General features: G+C 44.3%; 1 protein-coding gene across 1 annotated transcript in view; it reads right to left on the reverse strand.

Moving 5' to 3' along the window:
• PCDH15 (protocadherin related 15) overlaps positions 1 to 27,552 on the reverse strand; it is a gene marked incomplete at its 3' end in the record, with an annotated part of 345,211 nt that overhangs the window by 311,614 nt on the left and 6,045 nt on the right. Inside the window, exon 2 of the mRNA XM_015820330.2 lies at positions 5,814 to 5,993. Within this exon, the coding sequence (XP_015675816.2) occupies positions 5,814 to 5,993 (180 nt within the window). The remainder of the gene's footprint in view (positions 1 to 5,813; positions 5,994 to 27,552) is intronic.

A 27,552-nucleotide genomic window follows, 5' to 3' on the forward strand; every position in this document is an offset into this window, starting at 1 on the left:
AATAGTTCTGTGGTGGAATGTAATCTAGACGGTGGGATTCAGCTGGTTCGCACCACTTTGGAAGAACCAGTAGCTATTTTTTTGTTGCCCAGGCCCAGAATGGACTTCCGGAAGCGGCATCCACATAGAGAACCGGTTGTTCACATATTTGAATCCCACCACTGAATCTAGAGTTGCAGGAGTGAAGGACTTTTTCCCAGAAAGCAAAGAGAGAGTGGAGCTTGGAACTTCTGGTGTCTAGCAAGAGAGCAAAGGAGTTTCCTCCACCAGCAGTTCCCAAAACATATCTAGTAGTTTTCAATCAGTGTGTGCTACCTGCTCTAACATATGCCAATGAAACATGTACACTAACTTCTCCATCGATACAAAAGCTACGAGTGGTGCAAAGAGCCATGGAAAGATACATTACAAAATAAGATAGAAAGACATGGCCATGGTTTAGGGAGCAAACAAAAGTATATGATATCATCAAGAGAGTAAAAGAACTGAAATGGAAATGGGCTGGTCACATAGCAAGAAGAACTGATGGCAGGTGGCCAAGGCAGTCATAGAATGGATCCAGTGGTGGGATTCAGCCAGTTCGCACCACTTCAGCAGAACCGGTAGCTAATTTTTTGTTGCCCAGGCCCAGAACGGATTTCTGGAAGCGGCATCCACACAGAGAACCTGTTGTTCACATATTTAAATCCCACCACTGAATGGATCCCACTTGATAAAAAGCATCCACAAAAGAGACATAAAACAAGATGGATCAATGACATCAGCATGTATTGCAGGCCCAATTGGCAAAAGAAAGCTCAGGGCCATATTGGTTGGAAACATGCGGAAGAGGCTTTCATCCTGGAGTGGAGAGACAATGGCTAAAATGATGATGATGAAGATGACGCTAATGATGTTGATGATCTAGTAGTTATGCAGACAGTTGCTTTAGTCTGGCAAGAGGTCTGTCTATAGGAGAACAACAATAAAGAACTACTTACAAGTAATTACATGTGTCTCCTCAACTGTATATTCAACATTCTTCTCTGTCTCCTTCCTTATCCAGCAGCCAGCAGCCCCAGAATCTATGCTGCCACTTAAGAACTTCTTAGCATGCCAGGGCTCTGGGTGTTCTGTCCCAGCCTACGCAAGTACTTGCTCAACTGCTTTACTCATGAGGAAAAACCCCTCTTCATGGAACCAGGCAGGACCCACAAGAAAAACAACCCCCTTTTTATTTTTACACACCTGATTCAAAGTCCAAGACTTCGGAGGCAAGCAACACAATCACAAAAACATGAAGCCACAGCGTGAATGGTTGCCTTTGGCAACCAGCACCTCCCACACCTCCCCCCTTTATAGTCCAGCTGGGGGGTGGCTTCTTAATGACTTTTCTTTTGCCTCTGGAGCCGCCCCACTGCCTTCCTCTGTCTTGCTCACCTCTCTTCTCTTCCAATGTCACTCCAGGCCCCTCCTCCTCATCTGAATCCTCAGACTCGGCTGCCGGATCCACTGGCTGGTGAGGAATCACAACACTGGGTCTACAAAAAGCCCCTGAGCTTCTGTGCCATAGCAGCCCAGACTGCAGTCTGGACCATAGCCCAGACCAGACAAGCACTAAAGCACAAAGTTTTCAGCCTAGCTACCTTTGTTACCTGCATTCTGAGGCTCCTGCTGTGCAACTGCAACTGACTATCACCATGCTCCCATATAGTTGATGTGGGTGCCTGGCCTGGCTTTACAGAACAGAGAGAAACTTTATTTTACTCATTAACCAATAAATGCATATTTAATTAAAAAAAGAACCACGCAAAGCTATCCCCTAACAATAAGAACTATTGGCAACTATTTATGGGTGAAGCTTATACATAATGTAGCAAAATATTGCTGTCTTTAGAAAAATAAATTTATCTTGATTGCTTATCAGTTAAGACAAAATTGTCAGAGTGCACCAGAAATTTAAATAAAGGAAGAGCACACAACTGTGGCAAATGTCTATGTGGAACAAAACAGAACAACATGGAGCTGCGGTTTCTATTGTACCCATATCATAGGGGTATATTGGGTTTCATATAAGGGTTTCCTAATATTTTCCTTCCAGGACAGTTGTAGGGAGACCATTAAAGATAAGTTTCTCCTAATTTTGGAACTGTGATATGATATAAATATGAAACTGGCTTCGATACTAAAATTTGGTTATATATTATGAGAGAAAATAGCAATTTTTGTTTGCCCATCTGTATTCAAGATTCTTTACCTTAGTACTGATCTAGTCTGACATGACTCTAAGGTTAAGATGGCATCACTGGATGAACCACAGAAACTCAGTTTCTTTTGGATCACTATTTTCCAGAAAGACTTGTATTCGTCTGCCAATATTAGATGGACAGTTGATCTGGTCCTTCACAAGGCAGATGCTAACCAAGTGTGAGCTTGGGGGAAAAAAGCCTCATGTTGTCAACAACTGAATGGCAAGGGCCCAGGCCAAGCATGGAGCAAGAAGACAGTGAAGTCAGATGAAGGTGGCAAAGCATAGGGTGGCAGGAACCTTGGGTGGCAGGAAACCAAAAGGGCAGAAATGAGGAGGTTAGGTGCATGTCATAATTGCAGGGCAAACCAGATAGGAAATACAATAAGATGAGTTAATTCTACTTTATTGTAAAGCTACACTGATAAGACTTTTTGCAAGATAGAAAGTACATTCCTCCCTTCTCCTTTACAGGTCTAGAAACTAGAGAGGGTCTTTTCTGAGCCTCTTGCTCTGTCCACTATCATGGACTACATTGTCTCTTATCTGATCATTCCCTTGGCAGCATCTCTTTATCCAGTCTCCCAAGGTCTTTCCCACATACCATTATAGTGGGTGGGGAGTTGAAGTGCCCCTTTGGTTGTGAGTGTAGGCAAGCTGCCAAGTGCTCATGTTTTGATCACATGATCGCAGGGGTGCTGTAATGGCTGTTAAAGTCTGGGACTGGGTGTAAGTACATTCATTCAGGACTAACTTTAAACAGTTGCTGAACAAATGGTCATAACTCAAGGACCTGTATTACAGTGGTATCCACAAACTATGTTTTGTAAAGTCCAGAAACAGCTAAAAAGACATCATTGCCATAGTGCAGCTCATATACCAGGCATGTATGTGAACATTTCCCATAGACACTCATAAAAATAATAGGAGTAAAAGGCACTGATTGAGACTGAAAAAGTGAACTACAAGCAATTTTTACAAACATTTCACAGAATCACCTCCAGCTTTAACTTTCAAAAGTACAATTTATTCTGTGCACAGTATGAATTTATGATTTGCAAACATATCTCTTATAAGAGGTACATCTATTTAGTAGTCTGTGGCAAGAATGCCCCCATCCAAGCAAATTTATTTGGCCGTCAGCAGCTCAACCAAATTGCAATCAAGCTATGGCAAACAAAACCAAAATTATTATTTCATTTATAAGGCAAATGAGAAATCAACATCTGTTCTTTTTCTTTCAGTTTCTGGGATATAGCAACAACTATTATTTTTTTGTTATGTTGTTTGAGTCTTAATGTGTACCATATCTTTCTTAACTCCACTACTACTGCTAATTTTATTAAATGCAGCTGTTCAGACTATTAATAGCTAATGAGTTGGGTGCTTTTAAAATTGTTTAATACAAATAATACTTGCTTTCAATCTTATGGGAAGATTCTTAAATGTATGTTTTCACATTTGAGCTCAATTTCTAAATGGGTTTCCTTGTATCCTACAAGCAAAAATGTAATATCGGTCAACCTTGTATTCTAGAGAACTTCTTTATTTGCAATACAATAGAGTCAAGGTCCAGAGCTCTAAAATTTCTTTTAGGATTAATCCTGGCTACCTAATGAAATGATAATTACCTAAGAATAAATTGCTTGAATAGACAGTAGAGGCATTTCTCTTCTTTCCCTTAGTAAAATTGATCTTGCCTTGTAATTGATAGATTTACTTCTTATATCATGAACCTATGACATCAATAATATTATAGCTACACAGAACTCACAATATACTTGTACTACTTGCATTTATAATAATAGGAAATCAAATAATTTTTTAAAAAATTATATTACAGCCTGTTCATAGAAATTAGACACAAATAAATAGCAACATCTTACATTTGGAAACCATTGTTCATTCGTAAAACAACCGTTGATGACGATCTTTCAAAGCTGCATCACATTTATATCATTTATAATCAGGTTACTTTTTTTATCTTAGACAAAGGTGGGCAAATAGTGTCCTGGAACCACATATATTCTCAACTGTCTCCTTTTCTACTAGAGCCTCTTTCAGTCATAAGTGGTGGAAACTGAATTCATCGTTTTCATTATTTTGGGGTGAGAAGCAGATTAAGCAAAGTATAAGTCTTCATATGTATCATATTATAATACATACATGAGCAACACTGTTGGAAAGATGTCAATCTGTCCAGCAAACAGTATCACTTCTAATAGAAGCAACAACCTCAGCAGATGTCAGGCCCAATCCCCAGAAATGACAGTGAGATCCATTCAAGTCCAGATCTTTATTTGCTTGCATCTAATAGACAGAATTTTACCAGACTAAAGTTATAACTTTCTAACCCAATAAATACAGTATATCCAGGGACATTCCAGAGTGTGGCTACCTTGAACCTTTTCTTCCTACTACTATCCAGTTCTGGACATGCAGTCTCTTGCCATAGGCCCCTCTCTGGAGTGTGTTGCCTCTTTCCTGGGAAGCTGAGGTGCTACTACCAACATTCCCCTCTACCTCTCTTTCAACTACATCATAGCAAAGTTATCTCCATGGTCTTTCCACCACTCTTAATATGTACTCTTTCTTATCTCTACTATCACTGCTAATATTATTAAATGCAACCACTCAGAATATTAAGAGCTATTGAGTTGGGTGCTCTTAAAAATTTAAGGAACTAAGAGTCCATTCAGAGATATTACAGGGCCAGAGCAGAACTTTCAACAACTGCCCTAAAAAAGTTTTATGATTGATCATAAACTTTTCTCCCAGTATCTACCATAACAGTTGCTAACTTTCTCAAGAACTTAGTTGTCCCTTTAACATTTACATTAAAGTGATAATAGCATTTGGATAACATTATCCAAATGGGGATTTGAGTGGACCTTTGATAGAATATAAACAGGCCTTTAAAGTATGCTAATACACTGCAAACCACAGATTCTTCAGCCCTTATTTCAATGCTTTGAAATCCAACCATTAAGGCAGATATGGCCATAACTCCCTTAAATATTTATTACTAAATTGAAATCATTGGCTTATTTGCTTTTCATATAAAACCTCAAGTGTTAAAACTAAAAAAAAAACATTCAGAGCTTGCATCAATACAGTTACCCAATTCTTAGTATATTTATTAATTAATCATATCAAGTAAAAGACAGTTTTCTTATTTGTGCGTGGAATGAATTCAAACACTGTCATTTGTAATGGAAATTTAAGGCCTAGCCCATTGTATGAATCAAGTCATTTATGCCATTTGATAAAAATTATACCATTATTTTGACTATGACCAAGAAAATATAAAAATCTGCTTGATAGGATGCTTGGTTCTTAACTTACATCCATGACTTGAGACACCTACTATGGCTACAATTTAACATGTTTAGAAGAGCTCAATGGAATTTCTTTCACAGTAAAAAGTACGCTTACGACAGAAATGTGCATTTCCTATTTTCATTACTCATAAATAAATTAAAATTAAAATTAAAAAAAAGAAAAAGGAAAAGGAAAAAAATCCTGAAACTAGAAGTTTAATGTAAAAGAAGAATCAAGTTGATGAGTGATGGAGAAAACAACTTACATCTCTGTCCAGAATTCGTCCAGTGCTGTTAAGATAAAGTCTCTGGTTGATGGGATCTAAAATGACCCAGTAATCTGTGTTATCTTTTAACGTGAGTTCAATAGTGGGATCAGATCCTCCTGCTGTTCCTTTGATCAACATGCTGTCTACCAAGATTGTGCCTGAAACAGAAAGGTACATCTGTAAGTGAAATACAATTTTGAGAAGGTACAAAATCAAATGTATAATTGCCATGTGCTACACTGACCTGTGATGAGTTTTTTTGCTTAAAATACAGTCAGCTACCATCAATAACCTAACATAAATATATAAACAGAAGCAGCCACATCAAAGATATATAAGGGAACTGCAGCAACAACAAACTGCTACCTTCCCTAGGTTATGATTTCATTTAGATTTGTACATGCTTATTCTTTCTAATTATTTGATGCACAAAATATTATAAACTGCAAATGAACAGTTCTTATTAAATTTAGCCCAAAGAAATATTCTTTTCAGCTGAAGTTCATAATTTCAATTAAAAGAAACAACATTACTGCAACTTTGTTTTAGTTTTATTGTTTTACAGTAATCCTTGTAGGTTGATTTCCCAGGCTAAAAAACTGATTGGCTCACAGTCAGCCTGTTGTGTATTAACCCAATTTCATAGGGTTGTCATAAAACGGTTAACTAAAGATGTTCAATTCAAATCCTTAACTGACTGTATATATATATATTGCAAGCCTGTGTTTTAGGCGGGAATGTATGCTTTAAACTCATTGGCTGCTGCCTAGTGGCGGTCTGTATAAATAAGAGTAAAGCAGCTGTTAGAGCCGCTTCTGTGTGGATTGAATAAATGAGCTGTTACTTTCACTCCGGTCTCTTCAATGCCTCACTGGGTCCAGTATATAACAGTGGCGACAAAGGTGGGATATGCTGCTAAGGAAGAAAGAGCTGGAGGTCTAAGAGGTCTAAGATCTAAGAGTCGCTAAGGGGTAAGACCAGGCTTCAGCGCCCTGGTAGGAACAGCGTTCCCCCCTTCTGCCTGCTAGCAAGCCACGCTAGCCATCCCTAGGATTCTCACAGAAGCCCTTAACAGCATAAGGCATTGAGAGACTCAGTAACAGACAGCTATGGCCAAGGTAGGCAAGCTATCCGAATTCGACTTATCGCATCCAAAGCAATGGAGCTCTTACGTTTCCCGGGTCAAAAATTACCTGAGAGCAAACCAAGTCAGGGAAGACGGACTAAAGGCTGCAACATTACTATGCGTATGCGGCCAGGCAACTTTTGACATAGCCGAAAATCTAATCACCCCAGTCAGCTTGGAGTCAATTACCTATGCTGACTTGAAAAGAAGACTCAAAGAACACTTCGAACCAAGACTCTCTATCATTGCATGGAGACACGCATTCAAGCAGAGAGAACAGCAGCCAGGGAGTCAGCTGCTGAATTCATGGCTGCCCTGAGACAGGCATCCAGACTCTGCGAATTCCCAGATTTAGAAGATCGGCTCAGGGACCGACTGGTATGTGGCCTAAGAAACATAGACTTACAGCAGAGGCTGTTTGCAAAGGAGACCTTGACATTCCAGGATGCCTTGAAAGAAGCGATGGCAGAAGAGGCCGCCGGAGGAGCAGTCAAGGTTTTACAACCCTCAAAGAATTCCCCCAGCCAGATTACTGTTCATCATGAAGATTCAGAGAGAGCAGATGACTCAGACGAGGACATTGAGATCGACCAGGTGCAGAAGCTTCCAGGAAGAAGGCAGCAGCCACTTGACAAGGCAGCCTTCTTCCCTAGCTGTGCTGGCTGCGAAGGATGGCACCAGCGCTCAGAGTGCAGGTTTCGTACAGCTGTGTGCCGAGCATGTGGCAAACAGGGCCACATCACTATCATCTGTAAAGGTTGCCAGAGGGAATCTCCACCCGAAGACTTCCCCAGGAGAGATAAAGGGGCCCCGGGGCAGGAGCATTCTGATAAAGGGGCCCCGGAAGGAGGAGCATTCTGAGAACAGGAGCCCATCGCCCCCTCAAAGAAAAGCTTAGACTAAGAGTCAAGCTACAAGGAGTTCCATGCTCAATGGAATTGGACACTGGGTCAGCCCTGTCCATAATCTCCTACAAAACCTTCAATTACATCTGCAGACATAGCGGGAAATGAGTCAGACTCAAGCCGTCAAATCTAGTGTTCACAGATTTTCAAAATTCCCGCATAGCGGTTAAAGGCGAAGCCATGTTAAAAGTGAAGTTCAAAGAGTTTGAGGGTCCCCTCAACATCATGGTAGCCGAAGGCCAGCGCACAAGCCTGATCGGCCTAGACTGGTTTGAATCCCTGGGCATCCTTGTGACTGGCATCAACAGAACCCAAACAGCGGATTTGGCAGCTGTCTGCCAGGAGTTTGGGGACGTATTCAGTCCCAATTTAGGGAAGTACAAAGGAGCACCAATTGCTCTCCATCTTGATCCAACCATAGCCCCAATCAAAGTAAAGCCTCGTAGAGTGCCTTTTGCCCTTAAGCCCAACATTGATGCAGAGTTAGATATGTTAGTGCAGCATTTATCTATCACAAGAGTTGGTTTCAGTTTCTTATTCCTGTGGTATTAATCACAAATGCATATAATTCTCCTGTCATTTACTTGAACATTTTAAGGCTGTCCTTTAGCTATTACACTTCTGAACTTCAAGTTCATGTGTCAGCTTTTTTGAGAGAAAAACGCCTTCCTTTCATTCCTTTTATATTTTGAACATTTCTTTTAGTTGCTCAGAGCCAGCTTTTGTCCTTCAACTAAAATGCTAGTTTGATAACCTACTCCTTCTACATATGAAAGCTGGAGATAAGATTTTGATATGGCATACATTTACTTCAGCCTACTGCCCAACACAAAGCAGGACAGCTGTGATGTGAACCCCAGGTTGACAACTAATTTCTCACTGGAGTTATAATCTGAACCACACAAGAGTAGAAAGGACAACAGCATTACTTTCACCTCTTGGCTTCCTTTGGCATAGCCAAAGAACAAACTCAGATTGTCATGTGTCTGACTAATGAAACACTTCAAAGAACTTTCAGGCATGGTTTAACCTAAAAAAGCCTTTATTAGTGTAGAGACGTGTCAGCACGGCATGATGGATGCCAAGATCTGAATTTCCCTTCCTTTGCACATAACATTCCATGCATTTCCCCTCTCCTATTTTGGGGTCATGGTTCACATCTTCCAATTAACCTGGAGGGCAAAGATTCACTTCCATTCCTTTTCCCGGGCTTTCCTTATAATTCTCCTCCCCTTTCTCTGTCATCTAAATTAACTCTAAAAATACCAGACAGTTCTGCATATTTTGTTAAAGCAAGAATATTCAATATTAGCAGCGTTGACATTCGGCCCCTCTTACAAAAAGGACAGATCCTGTAATGTAAACAAAAGCATATGTTAATGACTAGTTCTCGGTTTGTTGGGGTATTTCACATGAAACCTTTTGACAAGCCTGTGAGCTTTCACCTCACTGGATTTCACCCAGGTGGCTTCAGACAACGGGTATCCCTTCCATTGTACTAGGTACTGCAATTTCCCTTTAAAAATTCTAGAGTCAAGAATACATTTCACTTCATAGTGGGTCTGTCCCGCAACTACGAGGGGCCCAGATGGCTTCTTCGGGGGAGGTCTTAAAGTGGAGCCCCGATAAGGTTTCAACAAGCTGCAATGGAAGACTGGATGAATTCTCCCTAAATGTCTAGGGAGATTTAGTTCTACGGTGACCGGATTGATGATCCTTACTATGGGGAAAGGCCCCAAGAATTTTGGTCCCAATTTCTTACTGGGCAATTTGAGGCATAAATATTTAGTTGACAAATAAACCTTTTCCCCAACTTGGAATGTTCTTTGGGGAGCCCTCTTTCTATCAGCCTGCTTTTTATAGGTTTCAAAAGTCTTTTTTAACGAAGTTTTTGTGTTCCTCCAAACTTCTTCCCACCCCCTCACCCACTGGTCAAGTATCTGGGAAGCGGAGGGCACCTGAAGGTATTCAGGTATTGGGCTGAACTCTTTTCCTGTGGCCACTCTGAAAGGCGTGTAGCCGGTGCTGCTGTGCACAGAATTATTGTACGCCACCTCCGCAAAAGGGAGGAGGTAAGTCCAGTTCGTCTGTTGGTAAGAAATGTAGCATCTAAGATATTGCTCCACCATTTTGTTAGCGGATTCTGCAGCCCCATTGGTGGCAGGATGAAAAGCAGATGATAAACCTTGAGATGATCCAATAAATTTAAGAAAACTCCTCCAAAACTTCGCTGTGAACTGCACCCCCCTGTCTGAAATTATTCATTTAGGGGCGCCATGCAGCCGGTAGATATGTTTCAGGAACAATTTGGTCAGTCGTTGGGCAGATGGGAGTCCTTTGCAGGTGATGAAATGAGCCTGCTTTGAAAACAGGTCTATCACAGTCCAGATGACAGTATTTCCTCTACTTTCAGATAGGTCTACTATAAAGTCCATAGCTATTTCTTCCCAGGGTTGAGAAGGGTCTGCCACGGGTTGCAGTAACCCAGGGGTTTTCCCTGGAATTCTTTTCATTGTGGCACATACAGTACAACTTTTTACATAGTTTTCCATATCCCTTTTCAGCCCCGGCCACCAAAATTGCTGGCGGGTGAGGTGTAGGGTTTTCAAATATCCAAAGTGTCCAGCCTGTTTTACATCATGGCTGTGTTTGAGAGCATTAAGACAGAGGGCTTCTGGCAAATATAGTTTCCCCCGTTTGTAAGCCAAGCCATCCCTGCACATTAGGGAGGGTTGATTATCTTTGAACCATTGATTGGTGAGGAGCTCTCGTTTTATTTTCTTTACCCCAGGGTCATCAGGATTGGGGACCCTGCGAGGCGTAAGTTGAGTGGCAGTTTGTGGATTGGGGATAATTGCCTCGTTAACCTCCTCCCGTTCGCTTTTGTATTGGGGTAACTGGGATAGCGCATCAGCTAGGAAGTTTTTTCCTCCTGGTATGTACTTTAGAGTGAAGTTGAAGCGGTTAAAGTACTGTGCCCACCACACTTGCTTTGGGGACAATTTGTGGGGAGTTTTCAGTGCTTCTAGATTTTTGTGATCTGTCCATACTTCAAATGGCACCTTGCTCCCTTCTAGATAGTGTCACCAGTGTAATAGCACCCATCTAATCATGAAGGCCTCTTTCTCCCAGATTGCCCATCTCCGCTCACTTTCAGTAAATTTCTTAGAAGTGTAGGTGCAGGGTTGCAGGACCCCACTTTTGTTCTTTTTTAGTAACACAGCTCCAACTGCCACATCGCTGGCATCGGCTTGAATTACAAAGGGCTCCCCTGGGCAGGGGTGCTTTAGGACCGGTTCAGCAGCAAAAAGTCTCTTTAAATTCTCAAAAGCTGTTTGACAGCCCATCGTCCATGCTAGTGGTTGGCCCGGTCATGGCTTCCCTCCTCCTTTGCCTGTTTTGAGTAATTCTGTAAGGGGTAGGGCAATCTCGGCAAAAGAGGAGATGAATTGACGATAAAAGTTGGCAAAACCCAGAAAGCTCTGGAGTTGTTTGCGAGTCTTTGGGGGCTGCCATTCGATTATAGCTTTCACCTTGGCTGGATCCATTTCAATGCCCTCGTTGGAAATTCTGTAGCCAAGATAATCTAATCAGGTCCAGTGAAATTCACATTTTGACAATTTGGCATAAAGCTTGGCATTCAATAGTTTCTTTAACACTTCTCTCACCAGCTTTATGTGATCAGTCATATTCGTGCTGTATATCAGGATATCATCAAGATACACCAAAACCCCTTTGTACAAGTGATCATGTAGGACCTCATTAATCAACTGCATAAATACGGCTGGGGGCCCCTGTAGTCCAAATGGCATGACTTTGAACTGATAGCTTCCCATAGGACAGTTGAAGGCAGTTTTCCACTCGTCTCCCTCTTTTATTCTCACCCGGTAATATGCCTCTCTCAGATCTAATTTAGTGAAGACACTCCCCTTAGCCAGATAGGTTACTAAGTCCTTTAGGAGGGGGAGGGGATATTTATTTTCCACACTCACAGCGTTGAGACCCTTATAGTCTACGCAGAGATGAAGAGATCCATCTTTTTTCTCTTTGAACAACACAGGGGCTCCAACGGTAGATTTGGCCCGTTCGATGAACCCCCTTGCTAGGTTTTTATTCACGTATCGCTGCATCTCCTCCATTTCGAGGGGGGACATAGAATACATTCTCGGCCGTGGGAGTTTGGCTCCTGGCACCAATTCGATGGAGCAGTCATTGGGTCTGTGAGGGGGTAGAGCATCACATTATTTTTCACTAAATGCCTCCACCAGGTCCCGGTATTCATTGGGGATGAGTGGTTCGCCTGGCGGCAGTGAGGCAGCCATGTGCGCTCGCTCATTGGGTGGCCTAAGGTGTCCTGCAACATCGGTTGAATCAGCGGGAGGTTTAGGCCCTATAGGTAGTCTCACAGTTCTCATTCCTTTCTCCCACCAGATAAATGGCTTCCATTTGTCCAACCAGGCTAGCCCTAGGATCACAGTCTCAGTCATTTTTGGAGCCACTAGGAAGCGAATAAACTCCCAGTGCGCACCTATTTCTAGGCATAAGGGCTCAGATACTTGTGTGACAAGAGTCCCTCCCATCAGGGAGCCATCGGCTTGCTCAAACCTCACAGGTTTGTAAAGCTGTTTTGCCTGTATGCCCATTTTCATGGCAAACGGCAGACTAATAATGCAGCGGGTGCATCCAGAATCAATTAGCACGTTTAAGTTCATTTGTGCCCCAGATTTAGGGATTATAAGTTTGGTCGCCAGTGAAAAAGGCGGGATATGTCGACTCACCATCGGGTCGTTCTCTCCTTCATTGTTGCTGTCAAAGGAGGGTAGAGCAGGGGTGGGTCCACCTGGAATCCCGGCGTCCTCCTGTGTGTGGAGTGTAATCTGGGCAACAGGTTCTTGCATGACCCAGTTGAATTTTTCTCTCGTAAGCCACTGAGCAGGTTTCTTTCTCGTCGCTGCTTCCGGTCTGCTCTGCAGTCGGGGGTAGGGGACTGGACAGGTTGCCGCTCGATGTCCCTCTTGTCCACACCGAAAACACTTATTTGAGGGGCCTGCAGGTGGTCTGGGTCTCTCAGCCATCGCAGTAGTTGGAGGTTTTTGTAGGGGTGATTGCTGTCCGGGTTGCTCTGGCAGCTGCTCGGATTCAGGTGGGGGAGGCTTCTTATAGCGGGTGAGCTGAACGTCTAGCTTCACTGCTGCCTGGTACCATTCTTGCAGCTGATCAGGTACGGCTCGATAGATGCAGGCCTGAGAGAGGTGATCGTCTAATCCCTCTATAAAGTGATGGATTAGGGATTGTTCAGGCCACCCCTCTATTCGACCTGCTATCTTGAGAAATTCCCACACGTACTCCAGGGCAGGCCTGCCGGCTTGTTTTATTTTGTGGGTCTGTTCTCTTGCTTTAAGACCAATAGATGGGTCCTCAAATCTTTTCCTCAGCCCTAGGAGGAAGAGGTGGGGGTCCTCCAATTCGGGGGCTTGCTCATTATATAATTTGTTCAGCCATTCGGAAGCTTCTCCCTCTAGGCTGGATGCAATCACATCGGCCATCGCCCCCGGGTCCGGGTAGAGATAGGCCCAGCAATTCAAATGAGAGCGCACTTGGTTGAGGAAAAAAAACTGCTTCTCTGGGTCCCCATCGAAGTGGCTTCAGATTTATGCCCAGGGGTTGCATGTTTGGGGGCTGTGGCCAATCTCCCTGCTGTGGTATGTCTCCCACCAGCTGCTGATCTCCTGGCTTCTGCACCACCCCAAGCTGTTGCAAGGCCTCTATTAGTTGTGGCAAGCTCAGAAATCGCTGACCATCCATCTGCTGGGGAACCCAATCTCCCCATTGCTGCAGATGCCTCAGACTGGAATTCCCTCTCTCTTCAGAGTTGGGGTCCCTGGCAGGGGAAGACAGGATCTGACAGGCTTTCTGCTGGGCCATGGGAGGGGTATAGGCTCCTCTCTCCAGGAATTGATTTCTGCTTTTCACCTCTGGGTTTTGAAATCTTTCCAGTGACTCACCCAAAACTTCGTTATCTCTCCATTCTGCTTTTGAAGTCTTTGCTTCCAGCTGGGAGATCTGCCAGAGTTCTTTCTCCCCTGGCTGGCTGGCTGCTGCTCCACTCCCTGGGGAAGTTGCTGCTGCTGAGGTGCTGGCCTCAAGCCATCTTTCTCCTTCCATAATGAGATCTTCCCTGGATCTTTGTCATCTATCTCCTTTAGATTAGGAATAGTGACCGAAGTCCGGGACCTCTTAATTGGGTTAAAAGATTTGTGGATCTTGGCATGATGTCATGTGTCTGACTAATGAAATGCTTCAAAGAACTTTCAGGCATGGTTTAACCTAAAAAAGCCTTTATTAGTGTAAAGACGTGTCAGCACGGCATGATGGATGCCAAGATCTGAATTTCCCTTCCTTTGCACATAACATTCCATGCATTTCCCCTCCCCTATTTTAGGGTCATGATTCACATCTTCCAATTAACCTGGAGGGCAAAGATTCACTTCCGTTCCTTTTCCCGGGCTTTCCTTATAATTCTCCTCCCCTTTCTCTGTCATCTGAATTAACTCTAAAAATACCAGACAGTTCTGCATATTTTGTCAAAGCAAGAATATTCAATATTAGCAGCATTGACACAGGTCTTTCTAACACTTGTCATCTATTCCTGCCTGGACAGAAAGATCACCTGGGGTGGTTGTTCAAAATCATGAAAGGGTTATGGCAAAGGTTAAGAGGAACAAGCAGCTGAAATGCACCAGACAAAACACAGGGAATTACAAGAAACAAACAATTCTGTCCCTGTCATTTCTTTTTTATGTTTAACATTTACAAAAAGAGTACAGAGTCCTTTGCTTGTATACTGACAGCATGACCATCATTTGTACATTTATTTGTCTTATTGTTGTATTATTTCTAATCAAGCACAGTAACCAGCGATGTCTGCAGGAGGGGAGGGGTTTCAAAATCAATACATGAGAATATTTGACTTGCACTGATGTTACCTAGTTTGGTAATGAAATATCTGTAAAAAAACAACCTAGCTCAGAGGGCACCCAAAGGCTTCTTGGTATCAAAATTTGCAATATGGTGCATATGGCATTATAAATGAAGCCCTATGTCTTCTGTACATGTGTTGACACATACAAAAGGGGCAGCACTTCAGTTGTGATGCTGTCTCTATTGACTTGCAGTTTTTGAGAGACGCCCCCCCAATGCTCATAATTGTAGAACAGTGTCTTCTTTTGGAGATATAGGACATATAAACACATACCACTTTCTTTTCTGAGACACCCTGTTGCTTCTCATCCATCTCTCTTTCCCTCTTGCCCTCTCTCTCTCTCTCCCTCCCCCCTCTCTCTCTTGCACTGGGTTGTTCTATGCTTTGTATTTATATGGCAATACATTTTTTGGTTCTATAGCCCATACAGAAACTACATCATCCAATCACATTGACTCCCCATGTTTTTCTTGACAAGCATGGGAGTAGGTTGCCATTGTTTCTTCCTAAGTATTTTTTTTTTTTTACTTCTTGGCTTAGTCTACAGCAGGGGTGTCAAACTCACAATGTCACGTGATGTGTCATGACGTATTGCAACTTTTTTGCCTTTGCCGGCAATGGAGTGGGCGTGGTTTCGTTATGATGCATCTGGCCCACGGGCCGGCAGTTTGACACTCCTGGTCTACAGTTTTAATTTTCTCCAAAGGTCTCCCATCCAAGTACTTATCTGACAAGATCCTGCTTAGCTTTTAAGCCCAAACATGGTGGACCAGCTGCCATACATATAAAAATATACATGGACATATCATTTAGAAAAGCAACACAATAATATTACTGTTTGGTAGAATCGTGAAATGGTTCAGAATCACTTTGAAAGAAAGTTTTTGGAATGACAATGCAGGTATTCTTGGACTTTTAAATGAATGGGCAGACAGGCACTACATATATGCTCCTTTGCACTCTGAAGGACCTCTTCTGAACTGAATCTGAAACATTACACAGTTTTACTGTTGGCCCAGTTAGACCCTTTGTGGGTCCCTAATCAGGGAAAAGAAGAAGGATTACAATCTTGTCTTTTTAAAAATAAACATTAAACAACAAAAGCAAAATCAGAAAGCACTATTTATGTTTACAACTTGGCAGCAGCTCCTGAAATGAGACCTCCCTCCCATTTGTGATCACTGGCTTATATAATTAAATTTTAATCAGGAAAGGCACATTTTTAATTTGGGATCCTATGTTGCATTTCCCACAAGCATTTGAGATAGGTTCACTCACAGATCTCTCTGATATGGCCTTATTTGTATATCTTTTTTAGCTCATCACTGATACAGGTTATTGGTCTCTTCTGGAGAACAGGAATGGATAACATGATACTCCTCCATATAATTCCTAGCCTGTTTTTTTCTTCTAGTTATGATTTAAAAGTAGTGCTTTCTGGTCAAGCTGCTTTAAGACCTTCAGGGTGAATCCTTTCAAAAATTCCATTCCAGTATAGCTCCAGCTATCATTAGCAGCATGGCTTGCAAAGTGCTGTCACCTTGGGTGATCACTAACTACCCTGCATAGCTATTTCCTCCTGGGCTGCCATATTGTTTAGATTTCTGCACCTTTTCTTTATTCATTTAAAATTTGCAATTTCAAAAATGTAAAACACAGGTAGTTCTTGTTTAGCAATGCAAGTGAGACCAGCAACTCAATTTTTTGTTTAGTGAAGCAGTTGCTAAATGAAAAAAAAATCACATGACAGTAAAAATTTCAATTTTACTTCAGCTTTCATTAGCTTTACAGCATCAATAAGAAGTGATACCAAACAGATCAGTGAACCCAAATGGCAGGGGAGAATTCCAGAGCTCAACTCACGAGCAAAAACTGATTAAAAGGGCAAATCTTATAGCCCCTTTTCCCCCACTCCCCATGCTTGGGAATGTTTCATTCTGGAGCTGAGATAATCAGTAGGAAGGGAATAAAAGTTTGTACTTATATTCACTGGAGAGGAAGGGATTACAAGAGAATAACCAGCCACACACATAATGCAATAGCAAAGCTGCTTGCCTAGCAAACTCTTTGTAAGGACCCACCTCAATCTTACATCTTAAAAAGACAGAACTCTTGGAATATCTCTTCCAACAGGGATCTTTATTAAGAGAAGCTGATTGTAGGCATGTTAGACAGGATCTGGGGAATCCTCTCCCACCCTTCAATGTTTTAAAATGTTCCCAAGCAGCCCCCACCCCACAGTACTTCCCAGTACTTTTTTTTCTAAAAAAAAAAAAAGGTGCTGGAACTCACACACGTCATACAACCCACCTTGCCTACCCTATAAGGTTCCATCCAAAAAAGGTGCCGAAACTCCGTTCTGGGCGTTCTATGAGAAAAAAAGCCCTGGTTCTTCCGGGCAATTCAATCCGTCGTCTGCTCCGTTGGCACGATCACTCATCCTCTCTTTCCCAGATCCCAGGCGTTGGATTTCCCCCCACCCCTTTTTCCCCACTGCCGGCAAAGAGGAGAACTTCAGAGGGACTAAGATGAAAGGCAAATGGCCGCATTGTTATGTTTAGTCCTCTCGAAGAGAATCTACAAACGATCACTTTGTTGTTAATCAAGGAAGTGAGAGTCATAAAAAAACCCTGCTTATCCTCCTCCCTTTCGTAGTATGACAGAATCCAGAATAGAGTAAGAATTGGGTTTTATCAGAGTAGGTAGATAGAAATGAAATATAATTGGATTCTGACATCCTGCCCCCTTAAAAATAAGAGAGATCCACCTGTAAAGAAAACAAAACAGGTATAAAAGTCTGGCTTGTTAGGATACTCTGTATGAAACTTCTTTAATAGTTTTAGTGTTCTGACATGACATTTATGGACCCACTCGTTTTGTGAGGCGGGGAGGTGTTTCCATTCTACTAGGTATTGAGTAGTCCCATGATATCTCCTAGAGTCTAGGATTTCCTTTATCTCGAAGTGTTGTTCTCCTTCCACCATGATTGGGGTGGTGGTGGTGGTGGTGGTGGGGAGTTTTGGCCATAAGGGTGACTGCTGTTCTCTTTTCAGCAAACTACAGTGGAAAGTTGGGTGTATTTGCCTGAGATTTTTGGGTAATTCTAATTCTACTGTTACTGGGTTTATGATTTTCTTAATTTGAAAAGGCCCTATATATTTTGGTCCAAGTTTTTTACAGGGTTGTTAAGGATTTTAGGTATTTTGTAGATAAGTACACCATTTCTCCTATAATGAATGGTGTAGGTTCGACCCTTTTTTTTATCTGCTTGTGTTTTGTATGCTTGCCAAGCTTCATCCAGAGCTTTTCTAACTATTGGCCAGGTGTTTTGTAGTTGTTCCATCCATTCTTTCAGTGATGGGATTGCTGGTTCATTTGGGGTTAGTTCTGCATGGGGTTGAAACTTTGACAGTTAGCTATTTGAAAAGTAGTGTAACCTGTGCTGGAGTGGACTGCATTATTGTAAGCAACTTCTGCGAAAGGGAGTAGGTCCGTCCAATCCGACTGCTGGAAATTAAGAAAGCATATTAAATATTGCTCAAGTACTGAGTTTGAATTTTCCGCTTGACCATTCCCCTGCGGTTGATGGCTAGATGTCAGTCCCTGAGTGGTCCCTAAAAGGAATAAAAATTCCTTCCAAAATGCAGACATAAATTGCACTCCCTTATCAGATATGATGCGTTGGGGTGCCCCATGCAATCTGTAAATATGCTGCACGAAAAGTTTCGCTAAGGCTTTTGCGGTTGGAATCTTTTGGCAAGGGATAAAGTGCACCTGTTTGGAAAACAAGTCCCTGACCGTCCAGACGACTGTATTCCCATTGCTTTCTGGTAATTCTACTATAAAATCCATGGCTATTTCCCTCCAAGGGGCTGAGGGATTTGCCACTGGTTGTAACAGTCTGGGCGATTTCCCTTGCAACCTCTTTGCAGTCGCACACTTTGGGCAGCTGGCCATGTAACTTTCTATGTCCTTTTTCATGGATGGCCTCCAAAATTGCCGTTTAATTAAGTATAATGTTTTTACAAATCCAAAATGCCCTGCTGATTTTGTGTCATGGCAAAGCTGCATGAATGTGACTCTTTGGGTGGTTGGTATATATAACTTTTCTCCCACCCAAGGCAGCCCGTCTTTCATTGTGCACACATGTTTATTTTTCTGGAACCATTCATCTGTTTCCAAACATTTCCGGAATTCAATTCCAGTTTGGTTGCCCAGGTGTGGTTTTAATTTAGCTTGGGCTCTGCCAATAAGTTCTTTCCCCCCGGCAAATGCTTGAGCGTAAAGTGGAATTGGGTGTTTTCAAGGCTTCCAAATTTTTGTGGTCTGTCCACACCTGGAAAGGGATTTTATTGCCTTCCAGGAACTGGCACCACGTGAGTAATGACCAACGTATCCCGTATGCCTCTTTCTCCCACACAGGCCAGCGCTGTTCCGTTTTGGTGAGTCTCTTGGATGTATACGCACAGGGTTGCAATACCCCTTCAGCGTTTTCTTGTAATAGTATAGCTCCCACTGCCACACCACTTGCATCCGCCTGTATTACGAAGGGCTTATCCATGTCTGGGTGCCTCAATACTGGTTCGGCAGAAAAGAGTCTCTTCAATCTCTCAAACGCTGCTTGGCACTCCATTGTTGTTGTTGTTGTTATTATTATTATTATTATTATTATTATTATTATTATTATTATTATTATTATTATTATTATTATTATTATTATTATTATTAATTGAATTTATATACCGCCCTATCTCCCTTACGGGACTCAGGGCGGTGAACAGGTGATAATAAAAACCACAATAAATATACACAAATTTCTGTCTAAAATCAAATTAAATAACAGGCCTGCTCTAAAAATATCCCATACAAAACCCCCACTAAAACATAATCAAACTACGCCAGGCCGGCCGCACGGAATAGATGAGCCTTCAGGGCTTGGCGAAAAAGGCGCAGGTCCACAACTGTACGTAGGTCGGGGGGTAGGTCATTTCAGAGGGCAGGAGCTGCCACAGAGAAGGCTCTCCCCCTGGGGGTCGCCAGCCGGCATTGTCTGGCCGACGGCACCCTAAGGAGGCCCTCTCTGTGGGAGCGGACTGGTCGAAGGGAGGTGTTTGGTAGGAGGCGGTCTTGCAAATACCTAGGTCCATTGCCATGGAGCGCTTTAAAGGTTGTTACTAACACCTTGAAGCNGCGGCCGCATTCTGAACTAACTGGAGCCTCCGGGTGCACCTCAAGGGGAGCCCCATGTAGAGCGCGTTGCAATAGTCCAGGCGGGAAACAACGAGGGCTTGAGTGACTGTGCATAGAGCGTCACGATCCAGAAAGGGGCGCAACTGGCGTATCAGGCGAACCTGATGAAAAGCCCCCCTGGCCACGGCTGTCACATGATCGTCTAAAGACAGCCGAGCATCCAGGAGGACACCCAGGTTGCGGGCCCTCTCCGCGGGAGCTAATGACTCGCCCCCGATAGCCAGAGATGGAACCAACTGGCTATGATGTGACGCCGGAAACCACAGCCACTCAGTCTTGGACGGGTTGAGTCGAAGCCTGTTCCTCCCCATCCAGACTCGCACGGCCTCCAGGCACCGGGACATCACTTCCGCGGCATCGTTGGGGTGGTCCAGGGTGGAGATGTACAGCTGGGTGTCATCTGCGTACTGATGAAACTCCACCCCGAAACCACGGATGATCTCACCCAGTGGCTTCATATAAATGTTGAACAGGAGAGGCGAGAGGACTGACCCCTGTGGTGCCCCACAAGTGAGGCACCTCGAGGTCAACCTCTGCCCCCCTGCCAACACAAATTGCGACCGATCCGAGAGGTAGGAGGAGAACCACCGTAAGACGGTGCCCCCCAAACCCAAACCCTCTAACCGGTGCAACAAGATACCATGGTCGATGGTATCGAAAGCCGCTGAGAGATCTAACAGGACCAGGATAGAGGAGCAGTCTCTATCCTGAGCCCTCCAGAGATCATCAACCAACGCGACCAATGCCGTTTCCATGCTGTGCCCAGGCCGGAAGCCGGACTGGCGCGAGTCTAGATAGACAGTTTCTTCCAGGTGCTGAGGGAGCTGCCGTGCCACCACACTCTCAACAACCTTCGCAAGAAAGCGAAGGTTGGAGACAGGACGGTAGTTGGCCAAAACAGCCGGGTCCAGGGAGGGCTTCTTGAGGAGGGGCCTCACCACTGCCTCTTTCAAGGCGGCCGGCAAGAACCCCTCACTCAAAGAAGTGTTGACGATTCCCTGGAGCCAGCCTCGTGTAAGCTCCCGGGAGGCCAGTACCAGCCAGGAGGGACACGGGTCCAGTAAACATGTGGTGGTGTTCAGCCATCCCAACATCCTGTCCATGTCCTCAGGGGTCACAGAATCAAACTCTTCCCACAAAATGGACTCAAGACCTGCCTCCATTGGCCCGCCTGAACTAGTCCAATTGGAGGCTAACCCGGCCCGGATCCGATCGATTTTGTCATGCAGGTAACACCCAAATTCCTCTGCCCGACCCTGCAAAGGGATATCCCGGACCCTCTGATGAAGGAGGGAACGGGACACCCTAAACATGGCGGCAGATCGGTTACCTGCAGACGCGATAAGAGCGGAGAAATAGTTTCGTTTTGCCGCTCTTATCGCTACTAGGTAAGTCCTTAAATGGGACTTTACCAATTTCCGATCGGATTCGGAGCGGGTGGCCCTCCAATTACTCTCTAGGCATCTCTTCCGACGCTTCATCACCCTCAGCTCCTCGGAGAACCAAGGAGCCAAGGTAGACCGGCATTGGGTGAGGGGCCGCAAAGGCACGACCCGGTCCAGGGCCCCCACGGACGCACCATCCCAGGCGGCCACCAGGTCCTCAGTCGAGCCGCGGGTCAAGGTCTCAGGTATTGGCCCAAGCTCCATCTGGAACCTCTCAGGGTCCATCAGGCGCCTGGAGCGGAACCATTTCGTCATTTCTGGTTCCGCCTCCCCGCGGTGGGGCATAGCGGTAGGAAAGGCCAGCCGAAGGAGAGAGTGATCTGACCATGACAGGGGCTCAACAACTATTTCCCCTAAACCACGATCACTCAGCCACTGGCCAGAGGCAAAAACTAAGTCCAGTGTGTGTCCTCCNGTGTGGGTAGGGACATCTACTAATTGGGTCAGGTCCATGGCCGTCATGGAGGCCATGAACTCCCGAGCCACCTCAGATGCTTCACCTAACGATGGCAGATTGAAATCCCCCATGACTAACAGTCTGGGGGTCTCAATCGCCATCTCGGCTATCACACTGAGAAGCTCGGGTAGGGCTGCTGATACATAGTGGGGAGCCAGGTATACAATCAGCACGCCCTGCTGCCTCCCATGACCCCACTTCACACCTAGGGATTCACAACTGGCAGTCTGCGGCACAGTGGTCTCCCTTGGATCCAGGCCTTCCTTAATAATAACCGCCACCCTCCCACCCAGACCCTGGGCTCTCGGCTGGTGAAATGCACGGTAGCCTGGCGGGCACATTTCAATGAGGGGCACCCCCCCTCTTGGCCCAGCCACTTTAGTGGTTGGCTAGGTTGTACTGAGGATGCTCCCTTCATTTTTAGTAAGTTCGTGAGGGGCAAGGCTATCTGGGCAAATGAGGGAATGAATTGGTGGCAAAAGTATGCAAAACCCAGGAAACTTTGCAGTTGCTTTCTTGTGCGAGGTGGTGCCCATTCTAATACTGCTATGACCTTTTCTGGGTCCATTTCAATGCCCTGTGGGGATATGCGATAACCTAGGTAGTCTATCCTTTCCTGGTGGATTCGCATTTCGATAGTTTGGCATATAGGTGGGCGGCTTGCAGTTTCTTTAAAACTGCTCTGACTAGGTTGACATGTTCCTCTTTTGATTCGGTGAAGATAAGAATGTTGTCTAAGTAAACCAGGACCCCCTTAAGTAGGTGCTCCCTTAGTACCTTGTTGATTAATTGCATAAATACTGTGGGGGCCCCTTGTAATCCAAATGGCAAAACATTGAATTGGTAGCACCCCGTTGGGCAGTTAAATGTGGTTTTCCATTCATCCCCTTCCTTAATTCTCACGCGGTAGTACGCTTCCCTTAGATCTAGTTTAGTAAAAAAAATTCCATTTCGAGAGGTGTGATAACATGTCCTTCATGAGGGGTAGGGGGTATAGGTTGCTTTCACTGATTGTATTCAGGAGCCTATAATCCACGCATAAGCGTAAAGAGCCGTCCTTCCTCTCCCTAAAGAGGACCGGGGTTGCCACTTTAGGCTTGGCTGGTTCAATGAACCCACTTTCTAGGTATTTCTTGATGAATCTTTCCATTTCCTCCTTCTCCTTTGGGCTCATGGAGTATAATCTGGGCTTCGGGAGTTTTGCCCCAGGCTTGAATTTAATGGCACAGTCCGTGGGTCGGTGGGGGGGAGCTCATCCGCCCTCTCCTCACTGAAAACTTCAGCAAGGTCTCTGTATTCCTCTGGTATTTCTGGTAGCCCCTTTTCTGCTCGCATGGATGCTTTTTCCATTTTTAATTTTGGTAGATCCCCTTGGGGTTTTAAATCTGTAGGGTCCCCCTTCAGGAAATTGATTTCTGCCGTCCTCCAATTTACCCAGGGGTTCCATTTCTTTAACCATTCCATCCCTAGGATCATTGGGCATTCCATGCCTGGGGTCACTACAAACATTATGTCTTCCTTGTGGTTGCCCAGGGAGAGGTGGATTGGTAACGTGGCTAGGGTATCTGGCACCCCCCCTGCTATGGACCCATTTAACTGGCCAAATGAGATTGGTTGTTCTAGCCTGCTTGACAGAATGCCCAGATTCTCCACTAGCATCGGGCTAATGAGGCAGCGGGTGCAGCCAGAATCTCTAAAGGCTTTCACCTTGACAGCTTCAGGCATGGAGGGAATGAATATAGTCACTGTCTTGAGGATGGGTGCGATAGGTCCACTTAGCAGGGGTTTGTCCTCCAAGCTGTCATCTGAGGCATCCACCGGACCTGCAGTGTAGGCTGGAGTTCTTTCCCCACAATGGGCAGAGGTAGGGGGTTCCACAGCCTCCATCACTCTCATGGCAGATTCTTTTGGCTTAGCTGGAGACTTCCTGGATTTGCTGGCCGGTGATCTGTTTGGGTTGTGCTGGGGGGCTTTTGAGCGGCATTCTACAGCCTGATGCCCCTCTCTCCCACATCTGAAGCAGCCCGTTTGCTTCTTGGCCATAGCCGATGGTTTCACTGGTTTGCGCATCGACTCAGGTGGTGAGCGGCTCTATTGTTTTCCTCGGCGGTGCCTCTTCAGTAGGTGGATCTCTGCTTCCTCTGCCAGGATGTACCATTCATCGAGTTGGTGTGGGTCCCCTCGGGGCAGGCAAGCATCATATAGGTCGTAATTTAGGCCGTCTTTGAGATGGCTAAGGAGGATGTCTTCCGGCCAGTTCAATTTGCTTGTGTTGGCCCGGAATTCTTGTGTATATTCGGCTACCGGGCGTTTGCCTTGCCTCATCGTTTTGATCCTTTTGCGGGCTTTGCGATCAGCCAGGGGGTCCTCAAATCACTTTCTCAGAGAGGACATGAACCGGTTGAAGTAGTTGAGCTCTGGGACATTGGAGTTGTGCAAATTCACCACCCAATCTGCGGCCGGCCCATCCAGAGCAGATTGCACGATCTGGATCCGGGCTTTGTCACTAGGGATGTGCCGCCCGTATTCCGCCATGTAGCTGAGGACTTGGGTTAGGAAAAACCCCAAGCGTGTCGGCTCTCCCTTGAATCTCGCGTCCAGTAGCGGGAGTCTTTGAATGGATCGGTGCCTTTGTTGTCAGTGGTATCTGCGGGTCGGCAGGGACTACTGGATCAGCAGACGTCCCCGGGGCTGCAGTTTCCAATTACCCCTCAGTGTCTCTCCAGTTGCGGCTTCAGGAGCTGGTGCGGCCATGGGACTCAGAATTCTCCTCTCCTAGGGAGCTGAGGGTTCTCTTCATCAAATCGATAGCTTTTTCTAGGATCCAGCTCGAGTGCAGTGCCCAGCTCCATTCCTCTTCACTTGTGTACAGGGATTTCCCCATCTCCTGCTTCCATTCTGGTTGGTTGCCCCCCTGTCTCAGGGTCACCTTTCTTGATTTCTTTTCCTACTTGCCTTTTTTTCCAACGCCCATTGACCACCAAGGTTTGTGGTTACATGTCTCCACCACCTCTTCTTCTGAGGAGTCTGACCTCTCAGATCCCAACATCTGGCAGGTTTTCAGTCGGGGCAGTGGCTCCCTCTCCAGGGGGCTTTCTCCCTTCCCTGCTCCATCGTTTGACATGGTATTTTTTGCAAAGTCCCCTGGCAAGGTTCTCCCTTCCAGGTGGACTAATTCTGCAGATCCTGTCTAATATAAGGACCCACCTCAATCTTACATCTTAAGAAGACAGAACTCTTGGAATATCTCTTCCAACAGGGATCTTTATTAAGAGAAGCTGATTGTAGGCATGTTAGGGTATCCTCTCCCACCCTTCAATGTTTTAAAATCTTCCCAAGCAGCCCCCACCCCACAGTTCTTCCGGGCAATCCAATCCGTCGTCCGCTCCATCGGCACGATCACTCATCCTCTCTTTCCCAGATCCCAGGCGTTGGATTTCCCCCCACCCCTTTTTCCTCACTGTCAGCAAAGAGGAGAACTTCAGAGGGACTAAGATGAAAGGCAGATGGCCGCATTGTTATGTTTAGTCCTCTCGAAGAGAATCCACAAACGGTCACTTTGTTGTTAATGAAGGAAGTGAGAGTCTTAAAAAAAAACACCTGCTTATCCTCCTCCCCTTTCGTAGTATGACAGAATCCAGAATAGAGTAAGAATTGGGTTTTATCAGAGTAGGTAGATAGAAATGAAATATAATTGGATTCTGACACTCTTGCTATGAGCCATGAGCAGCTTAGGAGGCAAAAGACTTTAGTGTGAAATTGATTACGGCCTGGTCAGTTTCAGGCAGCAGCTGCACAGCTTTCTAATCAACTAATTAAGGTCACAGACCTGAGCTTGTTAACTTGCCTTTAGCACTTTTTAGGAAAATGTTACACTGCAGAGAAAAGCAGCTCAGAAAAAGACAACTTGTTTAGGCAAGATTTCTGCTCTGTGAGGGGGGAGAGGAAAATTAAAAACTGGGTCAGGCACAGAACAATATGCTGTTATGCCAAACAGGTGACGAAGAAGGGAAGAAATTCTGCATAGGTAGTAAATATGGGCACTTGTTGCTAAATTACCTTTTTAATCACTGTCATAACTCTGAATGGTTGCTGTCCAGGGCAGTCAGTCACTGAACAGAACAGACTAGAATGACAGAGTTGGAAGGAACCTTGAAGGTCTTCTAGTACAGACCCCTGCTTAGACAGGAAGCCCTATACCATTTCAGCAAATAGTTGTCCAATCTCTTTTTAAAAACTTCCAGTGTTAGAACATTCACAATTTATGGAGGCAAGTTGTTCCACTGGTTAATTGTTCTATCAGGAAATTTCTTCTTAGTTCTAGGTTGCTTTTCTCCTTGATTAGTTTCCATCCATTGCTTCTTGTCCTGCCCTCAGATGCTTTGGAGAATAGCTTGACTCTCTCTTCTTTGTGTCAGCCCCTGAGATATTGGAACACTGCTATCATGCCACCCCTAGTCCTTCTCTTCACTAAACTAGACATACCCAATTCCAGCAACTGTTCTTTATATGTTTTAGCTTCCAGTCCCTTAATCATCTTTGTTGCTCATTAATGAGTTCTACTTATAAATACTTTTGTTTAAAAAGATTTAGTAGTTTATCCAGGTTCAATATTACAATGTTAAATAAAATGAAAAAAAATCAAGGGATCACATATAATTAAAATAGCACAGTGCAAGGAGACAGAGGGAGGGTATCTATGATTGAAAGCAAACAAGGTGATGAATGCAGCAGAATCAATCCCTAAAAAGGAAAAAACACACACCAGGAGACCACCTACACAAAAGCCACCCATTGATGATAGACTTCCCTGCACAGGTAAGAAGGACAAAAAGAAGGACATTGATCAATCACTATTCTGTGTTGGTCTTAATCCAGATGAACAACCAACTGGATCCCATTGTCAAAACACAGCAATCCATGATCTGAAGTTGGCTTAATAGCCTGGAAGATTAGCAATTTAGACTGCTGAGTGGAAGTGCCCTATGTTCTTTATTCTAGCTCAAATAGACCACAAAGTCCTCAAAAGAAATTGAAAAGTTGAGATGATAGAAAGTTTTCTAAGTTTAATAATTTATTCTTTACTGGCAGCAAAAAAATTATACTTCCATTAATCGGAAAGGGATCATTTTTCTGTTGACAGAACAGACATTCAATCAGTATGGAGGGGGACAAAAAGGTGTCTGGAAGGAACAACTCTTGTTCAAAGTAAATATTTTGGTTTCAAATGATTGAGTTCTTCTTCTATTTTTTTGGCTCTGGCAGGACTACCGTTTAAATAATGTTGCACTTCCAGAAAATCTAATTAAAGTGCAAAATACTCAGAAGCAAAAGAATACTGATTAGTTCTTAATTACTTAGTTTTTAATGCTTGTTGGAATATAGCATAAGTCACTCCATTTTGTAAACTTCAATATGCTTAATCACACAACCCTTTATGCCTACGTGTTAGGTTGCAATCTGCAACTGCATACGCGTAAGGTAGTGAAGGACAGAGAACAAAGGGACATGTCAAGAAAGCTGTTTATGCAAGTTGTAATATTGTCACTTCCTGATAAGACCTTCCAATAT

This window comes from Protobothrops mucrosquamatus, unplaced genomic scaffold, assembly GCF_001527695.2.
Source record: "Protobothrops mucrosquamatus isolate PMUCROS unplaced genomic scaffold, P.Mucros_1.0 scaffold1121, whole genome shotgun sequence".
In the NCBI taxonomy this organism is placed as follows: Eukaryota; Metazoa; Chordata; class Lepidosauria; order Squamata; family Viperidae; genus Protobothrops; species Protobothrops mucrosquamatus.